Source organism: Oncorhynchus keta, chromosome 34, assembly GCF_023373465.1.
Source record: "Oncorhynchus keta strain PuntledgeMale-10-30-2019 chromosome 34, Oket_V2, whole genome shotgun sequence".
NCBI lineage: Eukaryota > Metazoa > Chordata > Actinopteri > Salmoniformes > Salmonidae > Oncorhynchus > Oncorhynchus keta.
The window spans coordinates 71,451,648-71,465,040 of NC_068454.1; the positions used below are offsets into that span (position 1 = coordinate 71,451,648).

Sequence of the window (13,393 nt, forward strand, 5' to 3'; positions counted from 1 at the left end):
GTCATCATTACAGTAACATTACAACATGAGGCTGGGGTTGTCATCACTACAGTAACATTATAACATGAGGCTGGGGTTGTCACCACTACAGTAACATTATAACATGAGGCTGGGGTTGTCGTCACTACAGTAACATTACAGCATGAGGCTGGGGTTGTAGTCACTACAGTAACATTATAACATGAGGCTGGGGTTGTCGTCACTACAGTAACATTGCAGCATGAGGCTGTAGTCACTACAGTAACATTAAAACATGAGGCTGGGGTTGTAGTCACTACAGTAACATTACAGCATGAGGCTGGGGTTGTCGTCACTACAGTAACATTACAGCACGAGGCTGGGGTTGTCATCACTACAGTAACATTACAACATGAGGCTGGGATTATAATGCAGGCCACTGGAACATCCATGAGGACCTATGACGTTAGTAATAGACATAGTTAAAAACAAACTTAATTTACAGTCAGCCAACCAGGACATCTTTGTAGTTTACATTTCTAAAATGGGCATTTTAGTCCGCACGCACAGTCTTGTGTCCAGTCTAGTTACCTGTCCCAGACCTGCTGTTTTCAACTCTCTAGAGACAGCAGGAGCTAAAGAGATACTCTGAATGATCGGCTATGAAAAACCAACTGACATTAATCTCCTGAGGTGTTGACCTGTTGCACCCTCGATAACCACTGTGATTATTATTATTTGACCCTGCTGGTCATCTGTGAACATTTGAACATCTTGGCCATGTTCTGTTATAATCTCCACCCAGCACAGCCAGAAGAGGACTGACCACCCCTCATAGCCTGGTTCCTCTCTTGGTTTCTTCCTAGGTTCTGGCCTTTCTAGGGAGTTTTTCCTAGCCACCGTGCTTCTTCATCTGTATTGCTTGCTGTTTGGGGTTTTAGGCTGGGTTTCTGTACAGCACTTTGTGACATCAGCTGATGTAAGAAGGGCTTCATAAATACATTTGATTGATTGATTGCGTCGAAACCTACCTCGATGGAGCCAAACTCCACATTGTCATAGTGGAAGTGGGCACAGTCAACGAGCTTAGGGAAGTGACCTTTCACAACAGACAGCCTGAGATAGAAACACACACAGCAGTCAGATTAGATTAAATAACAGCATTATACAGTCACAGAGTGAGAGTCACAATACAGAGAATGTATTTGTCTTGAACAGCAGCAGACCAACACTGTTCTAACGTTAGTGCAGCAATAGAAGCCCTGTATACAGTCTATCTATGTTTGGGTGAATTAGTAGACTTACACTTAGGTTAGGAGAAGCTCCAGGACAAACAAAACTGTAGCTATGGGACAAACTGTAGCCAGGACAAACAAAGCTGTAGCTATGGGAGCTTGACAGTGACAATGGTTCTCGTGTGAACAGAAACCACCCTGGGCAGACTGCTTTGCATGTCCCTACTCTCAAATGCACACACTGACTGTGGCAGTTCCATTGCATGGTGATTTTTGCAGCTCAATGTTTGTCATGAATCTTGCCCTGCAGGCAAAAGTGAGCGACTTCTGCTAGATGGGCCAGCTGTAAAGTCAAATTGGGCTATATTGTAAAAATGTATGAAAACAAAAATGTGCTTTTGGTCTTAAATTTAAGGTTAGGCATTAGGTTTAGCGGTGTGGTTAAGGTTAGGTTTCATGCCAACCTGCGGTGACCAGGGCCAGACTTTATCAGTGACACCACTCACTCCTCAAAGCTTCACATCACATCAACCTCCCACTATCAACTACAACATAATCTCACCACAGCCAGGGGGAAATGAAACTGGGGAACGTCCTGTTTCACAGCACTGCGTGGTCTGTAAGGGAAGTTCTGAGGTTCCCTGTATGTGTTTGTGTATAAACTTCTCTCCGACCCGTGTCTCCACAGAAGTGGTTTAATACCTGACAGGGATGTCCATACAAGGTCATTCATCACAGAGCACAGCTACAAAGTATAGTGAACCTGAAATACTAAAATATATATAATATACACCCTTCCTGTCAGTCTATGCTTGGCATCCCCTGTCTGGCACCAAAGTTCCATCGGTGCCTAATGGTTCACATTTCACACCACTTCTGCTTCCTGTAACTACACTGCAGTCACATTTCCCGTGTGCAGGTCAGCAGTGTACTTGTTCCACCCTCTTTAAAATGATCTTTAACTGTTCCAATCCACCCTCAGTGAAACGATTAAGACCCGGAGGGCAGTGTGCCAGTCTTAGTGGCAGTATCACCTCTTGCTCATCTTCCCCTTCAAGTTGGCAGTGGTGCCCACGGAGCGGGTAGTGGGCTCCCCGGAAGTGTCCAGATTATCAGTGCTCCAAGCCTTCGGGAGGGAGAAAGAGGAAAAAGATAGTTAGTAAAACAACAGTCAACAGGCCACTTTACATGGTGTCTGTCTGTCTCCAGGGGTGGTGGTCAAGACTGTACCTCAAAAGGGAGATCGGGAGGACATCAACCAGGAGATATCTAGATATCTACTATCGTCAAAGTATGGTTTATAGGCTACACCATCTACAAAATCTCTTCCTTCTTGACAGTGATTTGACTTGGTCAAAGCAACTTCCTCAGCCCCATGATGTCACTCCTGACTACAGTACAGAACATGCAGAAGATACTTACACAAACACAGCACAACTAACACCACTGCAGAGGACAGAGCAAAGTGTAGTAGCGGTAGCTGTGCTTGATTCTACTTCACATGCTGTAGCATATATAAGCTGTTAGTTAGTAAATCCCTGTCCCCTGTGCGTATCCAGTCCTTCCTGTCAGGATCTGCATGACGATGCAGCAGCCGTCACACAGCGGAGCTGAATGCGCACTGACTCATACTGACTCAACAGCAGGTGGAAACACAGCTCTAACCATCACATGGTTCACACCTTCACAGGCCTTACGGCAAGCCAGACACACACCCCTCCTCTCCCTCTGGCTTTAGGTCTGCCTTCACTCATCTCTAAAACCAGCATACAGCCATGTAATCGTCATCACAAATGAACGAAAGACAAATATTTGTCCCCATTTTCATTCATACCTCTTGCTCTCCCTCTTTCAATGTCAATATCCACCTCCTTTCCATATTATCCAGCTGATGAATGCAAACCAACATACCCACTCCTACACAAACAGGTAGCAGCAATGATGAGCTGTCAACCACCAGAGGGAACGAACATCAATCACTCACTGTGTGTGTGTACGTAAACAAGCCATTTTTCACACGACCAGTGTATATTACACCCATAAGGCTTTGGTAGAGGCTAACTGAAGTAATTTGTCTGTTGTCAGGGAAATATGTCCCAAATAGACTCAGAGGCAGCAGGTAGCCTAGTGGTTAGAGCGTTGTAACATAAAGGTTGCTGAATCAAATCCCCGAGCTGACAAGGTAAAAATCTGCCATTCTGCCCCTGAACAAGGCAGTTAACCCACTGCTCCCTGGTAGGCCGTCATTGTAAATAAGAATTTGTGATTAACTGACTTGCCTAGTTAAATAAAAATAAATATGTAAATTAGGCAGGGTTGTAACCCCCATGAGATGAATTGGTGACAACCATCTCCATTCACAACATACACAGTGGGAAATGGTTTTGCCCAGATGGAGGGAGGATGAGATGGGAATTAGGCTAAAAGAATGTGGATGAGTGACTCCTGAATCTCCTTCAAATACTCAAATGGGATCAAATATCAAAACCCCATGTTCAGACGCTAAAGGCCTCTACCTGAACAAGTGTAAAAGAATCTACCGTTTCCTCAGAGAGTTGGCCTATCTTACAATGTCTCACTCTCACATGCCAACAGCAACTGTGACAATAGCAGACTGGATACAGTTTGGAAGGGTGCAAGCCAGGTTGAAGATCAGATTCTCCACTACTCGGCCTGTCATGGGCTCCTGCAACACCTTTAAAGGATACAGCAATGAAAAGACCTGGGCTTTTAAAACCTTCCCAGTTGTGATTGGGGACAGCGCGTCTGTTCACAGGTTATTTCTCAGCAGAGGATGCAGCGCTGGATAGAGTACTGCAGCTCCAGGGAAAAACATTACTCCTCAGAGTATTGGCCTAGGATCAGTACTACTCCTCCCGTGACTGACCTTACAAACCCAAACTGGGCCTGGTCAATCGCTTAGGGAAAACTGACACCCTCACCGTTCCTGGGTGAGTGAGTGGGAGAATGGGCGAGCGAGCACCTGGCATAGGCTTGCTGTGGTAAATTGACTGTTAACAGTAAGCCTGGACAAACCTGCCTCCACCTGTGTGTGTGTGTGTGTGTGTGTGTGTGTGTGTACGCACTCAGCGGGGCCCATAGAGGCTGAAAGCACTGGGGCTAAACTGGGCACAGCTAGGCTTAATCAGAATACATCAGTGCTGCATCACTTAAGCATTGAGCGTGTCACACACCAAGATGTGTCTGTTCAGCCCTCAGTACAGGCCGGCCCCTTAGCCTCGACTCAATCCCTCTGACAGCGTGACAACAGCAGAGAAACTCAACGAGCTGAGAGTCCATCATTACAAAGCAGGGGATGAGGTATTTATAGACAAGAACCCTGTATCCAGTCTGCACTGACTGTCTGCAACATGCATTCATTCCATCTCCAACATTGTAAAACCTTAGTTCACCACCCGACTGGTACATTAATGGATGCCAAAGGTCATTAGCGGACCACGTAGAGAACCACGTCATGTCGTTGCTCTTCCAGTAACTCCACACCCCTCTTAATTCTACACCAGGCTAGAGTTTCACGGGCAGCTGGTATGGCACAATAGACACCTGAAACTGGATCTGCCATGGAAGCCACCGCTTCCAAACAACAGTTAGCTAGACGGTCAGAGACACAGGCAGGCGGTCAGAGCAGGGCAGTATCCACACACAGCCTTCAGGGACAATAGCAGGAGTTAAATCTAAGAGACTAGGCTCTAGTAGGTATTGTTGTACAGCAACAGGTCTTCTTCAGACAAAAACCAAAGACATGAGAATCCTAATGGCATTCAGGCAGGGTAATAACCCCTGCAGGCATTCACTCTCACCCCCCTCATTGATTCCACAGCAGCCCACTTTCTCTCCACCTCCTGTTCTCTACCTTCTGCATCCTCCTCTTCTTGAACATATTGAGGACCCCTTTCAAGGGGGGCGGGGGTTCTTTTTAGATGTTGGTGTAGTCCATCTCCAGTGCTATGTATCCCCTCTGTCCATCCATCTGTCTGTCACCATCGGTCTCCCATGGTTACCTCCGCCCAGCCATCACGGTCCCTTCTCAGTGCATTCTGCTCAGTGGGACAGGTAAGTGGACCTAGCATACCTGGCGGTTACGTCTGTGTGCGTGTGCACAGACACATGCTTGACTGTTGAATATTTCATGGTGTGAACACACACAGCGATCTGAACCCTGGGCCATTGCCAGAGCTCAGGCTTCTCAGCTGTTCTGTGAGGGGCAGGAGACAGACTGACGGGCGGTCGGTCGCTTTATATAAACGCTTGGTTTCCTTCCTAATCTATCTGGCGACAACTGCCAGTGACACAGGGCAACACAACCTCCACATCATAGCAAAACCACATAAGGGGGCAATAAAAAGGTGTCACGTTTAATGCTTCGACAAGACCAAGAGGAGGGAGTCTTGGTGGTACAGAGAAGAACTGTATAGTAGGCTGACCTAGAAACCATGTTCTGTTGAGTCTAGAGGATCCAGCATGCTATATAAACCCCCTCTCAGTTTAGACATCTTTAAATGATAAACCCTGGTTCTCTCAGTAAGGCCGCTGTCATCAGATCTCACCTCATAGTTTGAATGTTTGTGCCCTGATCCAACAACAGTCCATGTAATGCATGCCTGGTATTCCAGCCTCTCTTTAGGGACCGGGAAAGCAGGAACTCTGATCTTGTTTGGGAAGAGCGGCTGCAGTTGTTCAGCACCAGCTCTACCCAGCATCTACCCAGAGTCTACCCAGTGTTGGGGAGTAGTGAACTACATGTAGTTCAACAAGTAACTGAAACTACCACCAACTTCAAAATGTAGTTTACTAAATTACAATCTTGGTAGTGTTTTAGTACATAGTTAATTACTTTTTTTGGGGCCATGTAGCAGTGTAGCTAACTACTGGACCTATACACTACTCTTCTTGCAAATAGAAAAGAAGATATGGCTGAAGTAGACAAGAATTTCTTATCTTTTTTGGCATCAGCCCTTCCCCTAATTCTCATTTGAAAGACAGTTTGTGTTTAATATGCACATTCTGTTATCTTACTTCAGAGAGATCTGTTTTAACAAATTGTAGTCAATGACATTTCAGATTTTGATATGATAACTTATCACAAAGTAGTTGGATCTAGTGAACTACTTTTTCAAAGTAACTCTAGTGTAGTTTTTCTTCCTCCAGTGTGAAGTAATTGGTAGCTTGGTAATCAATATTTTCAGAGGATCATCGCCAACACTGGTACAAAGTCATCCATTGCTGGGTAGTTTCTGGTCCATAACTACGTGCCATAATGAACATTTCCCACTGTTCTGTGGCAAACAGTGCCACACAGAGACATGACCACCATGGAGACACAGGGGAATAAGACAAAACAAGCATGCATACTGTACAGGCCACAGAGATAACATAGATAGAATGTCTCCCCAGAATAGCAGATCACTTACACCACACTGGGTAAAGCCACACACACAGACATTATCGTGCTGACGACATACAGAGATAGACAATACTTGTAATAATTGTTGACCGCATGCACACGTATGTATATTTACACACATGTGCAGACAGACCACCATACATAGACAGGCACAATAAGTACCCACAGACATAAAGAGGTGCATACAGACAGTTTGGGTAGACGGAGACTTACCAGACATGACTGTCCGGCTCATAGCGCGTATAAACATGGTGCATTTCCCAACCCACTGGGGTCACGACACTTCACACAGAAAAAGAAAACGAAGGAAGCACATTTAATTTCCGTCCCTTCATACAAGAGGCTTAATGTGTGTAGACAAGAGACAATACACTCTAGACTGCTTCCTTGAGGGATTTGAGTAAGTTGAGTTCAAAGTTGATTCTAGAGAGAAGGTCAGACTTTTGTTTAGCCTAATTGTTTGAGGGTAAAAAAATAAAATAAAAACATAAATAAATAAATAGAAACAATTCTATTGAGCTTTGCTGTAACACGAAGTGGCCTGTGTTGAGAGCTGGTGCGAGAGGACTTGGCTGACTGTTCACGCTCCATCAGAAAGAGCCAAACCTTAACCAACCAGCTCTGATCTAACGTAACAAGGCCATGCATCAACACCACTGCTCTGAAAGCCTTCTCCACTCTGACACAATTAAAAGGTCACTTGATTCCCATACAGAACCATCCATATAATAGTGCCATCTAACCCATAACCCACAGAGAGAAACAGATCTCAGATGCCTATACTGGTTTTGAATACTCTTTGTTGACAACAACCCTTGGTATTTCGATAAGTCAGTCGCATACCATTTCTAACAGTATAACCTGTGAGGTTGTCAGCACGGACAGCATCATTGTGCTTGGGCTTCCCAGTATTACAGCAGAGTGAAGTGTTGTCACACTGTCTGTCTCAGGGGAGTTGGCTAATCTAGTTAGTTGGAGGTGGGAGAGGAGCAGACAGACATGGGTCACACACAGGGGTCAACACGCTGAGGAAATGGGTTAAATGTGACAGTTTTGTTCCTTCTAGAGTATGCCTAAGTCGTGTGTGTGTATAAGATTTGGTCGTGCCTATGCTGCGTGTTTGTGTGTGTGTGTGTGTGTGGGGGGCACATTAGAAAAGTATCAAAGAGTATCGGTGAAGCTTTCTCTGGGAGGGGGAGTAATTCTGCTGCTATGTAAAAATGCCCCTAAAAAAAACATACAAAAACAATGCCATTGATTTGAATGTGTGTGTAGGAGGGAATTCTCTGCAAGTGAATCTGCCCAATGATCATTCTATTATAGCCTCTGCCATTCAACTCCTACAACAGTCCCAAGTCACATGGTTAGGCTTCGTAATTGTAGGGAGTTCGGCTAGGCCTACTCTACCCTATGAATCACAAGAGTGAGACTGTTCCTTACTAACCTTACTAAGTCACAGGCATCGAGTGTGCTTAAAATGTTGACTAGAGTCAGTGGGCAGCCTGTTGGTCTGTGCAGAGCAGACGTTGGTGTTTATGATGTGGGAAGTGAGGCTCCATGCTTTCTAGTCAGCCAGAGCCTTACCAACAGTTGCCGAGATCTTCCGTCATGTGGGCAGCGTCGCTATGGTAACGCAACATGTTTTTGCATGTCAGGCCGTGAGAGGGAGATTGTGTGCTTTCTCGAGCTTATAAAAAGGACTGCATGGATAAGATTTAGGTGGACAGGATGTCAGAGTAGGATAAGAGTGTGTGTGGATGTCTATGCTAGAGTGTGTGTGTGTGTGTGTGTGTGTGTGTGTGTGTGTGTGTGTGTGTGTGTGTGTGCATGCTAGAGTGTGTCACAGGGAATGAAAAATAATGGTGTGAGAGTCTGATTCAACTACTTCTATGCTTGTGCGATTGAGAGGGTTTAAGCAGGCTCAAATGTGCTCGACTATGTGGGGTGAACTGGACGGTGTGTGCAGGGGTGTGTGAGCTTCTCTCATTCCTCTACAGACTCTGAACTTGACACAGATGTTTGTGCAGCGACAGTTGCAAGCAACTCTCTCATGCCTGTAGGTGTGTTGAGTGAAGTGGGTCTCACACACACATATATATATATATGACGACTGAAAAACAAGCTCAAAACCACTCTGCATAAATCAATCCTGACAAATCTCTCATAACTAAATCTCTGGCTGGCTATTATTACGATTATTGTTTTGTCTCTGCCTCTCTGAGGCTCAGCAGGTGTCCTGGATCTTGACCCCAAAATAAGACAATAGGATAGAGGGTCAGTCAAGCAGAAGAAGAGCCATTTGTTATTGTCCCTTTTCTCCCACGGTCAGTAAACTGCCCCACTCCAAGCGACGCGGTCTTCACAGTCAAGGGGTCTTGGGTCTGTCCTCTTCAGGTCACAGCACAACGTTGGCTTGGGATGGTTGGCTGGGTCTGGCTTGCCAACAGGCTTGCCAACAGAGAATACTACAGCCCAAAAGGTAAATGTCTGTTTGTGTAACCCAGCTGCTCCAACAGTTTTGCTTGTTGTCTAGAACTCCCCCTGCTACTCCTCCATGCCCCATCCCCTGCTTCTCTCACTCCTCCATTTCACTCACTTTCTGTATGAAAGAGGACAATGAGAATCCCCTACACTTCTCCACCCTTCGTTCCTTCCTTCCCTCGTTCTCCAGGGGGAACAATAGGTTCAAAGAGTGTCCTTTCATGCTCACTCTCTCCCTCCCCCTCTCTTTCGTAGCGACCCAGTGTAATAGAAGTGTCAGCCCCTCTTTCTCTGAGGACTGAATAAGTGGGTAATGTTGGGAGACGGATCTTGGGAGAATTCGGGGAAGGTGGGGTGAAGAGGATGGGCATCACAAATCTGCTCTTTTCGTTATTGTCATCATCTGCAAGTGGTCGCGGATGGGCTAATGTGATGTGAATGGGCCAGTTTGGAGCAAGTAGTAGTCGTGGCTACAAGTGTTGATCTGTCACGCCGGACACACTGCACACGTGGGGGGGTGGGGGTGGTGACAGAGACAGACAGGGACTGTGTTGTTCAAATCCAGGGGCTACTACAGTGAAAGGAGCTTGGGGACTGGACATGGGTGAGAAGCATCAGCCTGGATCCAGAGACGGGAGGCCAGGGGTCAAGTCATTCAGCAGGTTGACAGCCCAATGGCACATGTAAACACACTCAGTGAGGTACAGTTAGATAGTCACAACACTAGACTGCACATGACTACTTTTCATGTTTCACGCAACATTAGGCCCCTTGGTTATTGATGTAGTATGCCATCACTAACACTGTAGAGGTGTACCAGAGGGGTGCTTCTTCTGTCTCCCAGCCTCAAAACAACTTTACTGGGAGTGTGTTTCTAATGCATGAGCTCCGTTAACCCCCCCCCACTGCCCTTTGACCTTTCACAGAACAAAACAGGCCTTCCCATTCAGCCATGCCCCACCATCCCCTCACCTCCTATAGATCCCACCTAACCCCCAACGACACCCCAAAAAAAGGAACCGCACTCACCCATCCCTCCCTCCCTGTACTCCTTCAGGCTAATGCAACAAACACTGCCCCCCAAATCTTCTCCCATCTCCCCGAGTAAGCATGGGAAGCCATAGCGAAGGCTAGCTGAGATGGAAGACTGGGGAGGGTCTAGGCTGTGTAAGAATGGAGCAAGGTGGGCTCTATCATGGACATTCCAGAAGAGGGTCCCTGGGAAACAGACAGTCCCCCTGTCGACCCCCACCGCCCGTTACCCAAAAAGCGCCTCTCTGGGAGCCCCGTCCTCTTTCTTCCACGCGACAGGAAAGACACAGAGCCACCGGCAGCATACTAAACACCAAACACTGCCCTCATCCCAGCTGCAGCCACGTGAGATAGAGACACACAAGAGAGGGAGAGAAAAGACTAAAAAGAAGAAGAAAGAAGTAGAGGAAAGAAAAAGAGGGTGAATTCGTCAGAAGCCTGACTGTTGTGAACAAGTGTATGGTGTGTGTGTAGCGAGACATGCGGGACAGTGGACCATTTATTTTGGTACGGAACAATGTGGGCATGGCTTCAGAACAGATGTTTCTATAGGGTCAGACAGCTGGCACCCAGAGCATCTGACTGCAGCGGAGAGAGAGAAAAACCATAAAGGGATTAGGGAGAGAGAGAATGGCTAAATGAAAACAGTAACAGGAGAAAAACTATCCATACGTGGAGCCTAGGTCTGGTGGGGGGAAACAAGGTCGCTAGCCACAGTAAAGGTGGGGGGGTTCTGAAGACTTGCTTCAGCAAGTTGGAGGATGTCAAGGCAACATGAAAGATTTTAAACTATAGAGCTAGCATGTATAGTATATGGACAGAGGGCTACACTCCAGTATAGTGACTTGGTGGCTGTACTGCATATGCAGGTTTGCTGTCTGTTTAGTCAGTGTCTCTTCAAGCTGCTGTATATGGGCTTGGACAACCAGGATATGAATCATAATGCAAAACCGGTTTCAAGGCACTGACTGTACTGTAAGTCATGGATAGAAGGGTGATCCATGAGGCAAAACAGATATTGGCATAGCACACATTCCAGCCTCCAGGCCAAAACAGACAGAGAGAGGGGAGTAGTAAGAGGGGGAAGGGAAGAAAGTCGTAGGTTTGTATACAGGTTAATGTACTGTAAATAAACCATATCTGATCGTACACAGTATTAGCACAGAGATCTAATGTTAAGCACCCATTAAAGAGTCTCCAGGGTGAGTAGTGTGTGTGTGTGCGCACGTTGGGCGTGGCTGGTGCCGGCTGGCTTCTCCTCTATGAGGGCGTTAGAGGAGATGATGGGTGACAGGGCGTGAGGCAGTGCCCTCACCCAGACCTTCTCTGGCCTGAGGCGGGACTCTGTGACGCCCCTTGCCCCCAAGCTGTCAGCAGCAGCCCTGTGAACCCAGTTCCAGCTTTAGGCCCTGGGAAAGGGGTCAGGGACAGGGCTGGTGTCCCCAGTCAGGCCTCTTTAGCTCACCTCATAGCTCACCTCTAGACCTACCAGGGATCAAAGATCCCTTTACTATTTACATGGCATGAGGTACAGCAGAAAGTGCCTGGTAATAACATAGTGATGGCTCACATGAGACTCACACCTCTCTAAAGGGCCTGCTTTGAAAGCAGCTTGAAAGATGCTCAACATGTTAACATGCTCAGCTAAACAGCCCCCTGGCTGTAGCCTAGCGGTAATTAAATTCACCATTATTATAATTTTCATTTAATAAATAAAAGTACCTGTGTTGCGTGTCGGTTAGGGTTATGAGTCCATAATATAGCCTACACTAGGCTACATGGAGCTCTCACATTTTGTCGATCTGCTGAATAAAGCACACAGGACAAACAATAGGCGTAGTAGTGCTCCGAGGTGGTCAAACTAGATCTTTCTAAACATCTGTCCTCACGGTGAGTCCACATGCAGGGGGAAGTAGAGACGAGCAGAGAGCAGCACTGAGCACACAGGGGGACTGTCTGACCGTCACCCCTGACAACGAGCTGTGCCCTGCCTAAACCAGTCCCCCCGTGCCGCTCTCCACATCCTCATTTCAGCTCAAACATAAACCGCTTGCTTTGTGACTGAACGTTGTTGCTAATGCAGCCAGGCTTGTTTCGTTTCTCATTATACGGTATGTGATCAAATAATGATCGGTCAGTGAAGAACCAAACCAGTGGCCAATGACAGAGGTGGTGTGGCCAGAACGCCAGTGTTACAGAGTCTGTAAGCAGCCATTGATTTGTGTGTGTATTGTGTTTGTTCTCCATTACAGGCAGATCCACACAGGTGTCTATCTCTAGGGAAGATAGAGTGAGCAAGAGATGAGGGTAGAGAGTGAGCAAGAGATGAGGGTAGAGAGGAAGGGAGTAGGAGGGCCTCACAGTAAACAGGAAGCGATGGAGAGGATTATTGGTGGGCGTGGCCCTGCTGTGCCAACTCTTTGCTTTTTACCTTTCTCTCCATCTTCCTGTCTAGGGTCTCTCTCTATCCCTACCAAATTTGTACATTGAGGACATCTTTATGTAATTTGTGCAGCCCAAGTGGCAGAGGGGGGGGGGGAATAGTGGAATAGAATGTGAGGTTATGTAACAACAGCAGTGCTGATTCTGACAAACATCAAAATCAACCATTCCTCTCATGTTTTCTTGCAATAATAACGCTGGTGCACCGAGGACAGGGAGGGTGTGTGTGTGTGTGTGTGTACTGAGGCACTTCCCTTACCACTTCAACTCCTCAGGTCATCAATGGTAGCAAGAAGGGACAACAGCTGGGAACAAGCTTCAATAGGATTAAATTATCCAGAGCACATCAGGGCATGATGCATAAATAAAAAGGATGTATTATTAGAGAGTTCCTTTCTGTACAGTAAGAGCCCCCTATCATTCAGCTGTTGGCAGCCACAGGCCAAGCATTTCATTCTCCTGTCGGCAAGTGAGCATCCTAGGGGAGCATTTACATTAAATCAAGTGTGTTGAAAACAACTAGCATTTGAGTTCAGTTGGGGCTGGGATAAGCTAATTTGTGCTGCAACGGAAGCCTAATCTTTATAATAGTCTTACTACAAATCCAAATACGTACAGAAAAACTACACACACACACACATTGAACTGCAGCCGGCTGCACACTGCGCCAACAACGCAAAGGAAGCAGAATAACTCTTGTTTGGCAAATGTAATGTCCAACCGTAAAAGGCTCTTAACACAACATTACCATCAGTCTGCATTGATTTTCCTCTTACCGAACATTGCAAGTGACCGTACATGAGACGATTAAACGGAAATC

General features: G+C 46.5%; 1 protein-coding gene across 3 annotated transcripts in view; it reads right to left on the reverse strand.

The window, feature by feature from the left end:
- arhgap33 (Rho GTPase activating protein 33) overlaps window positions 1–13,393 on the reverse strand; it is a 53,097-nt gene that overhangs the window by 36,754 nt on the left and 2,950 nt on the right. For 2 of the 3 annotated variants that reach the window (XM_035751390.2, XM_035751392.2), the window contains exons 2-3: window positions 2,228–2,319; window positions 990–1,074 (exon numbers count right to left, since the gene is read on the reverse strand). In XM_035751390.2, the coding sequence (XP_035607283.2) occupies window positions 990–1,074; window positions 2,228–2,319 (177 nt within the window). Of the gene's footprint in view, window positions 1–989; window positions 1,075–2,227; window positions 2,320–6,831; window positions 6,868–13,393 lie in introns of those variants that run through there. The other variant, XM_035751391.2, reaches the window with a different exon arrangement.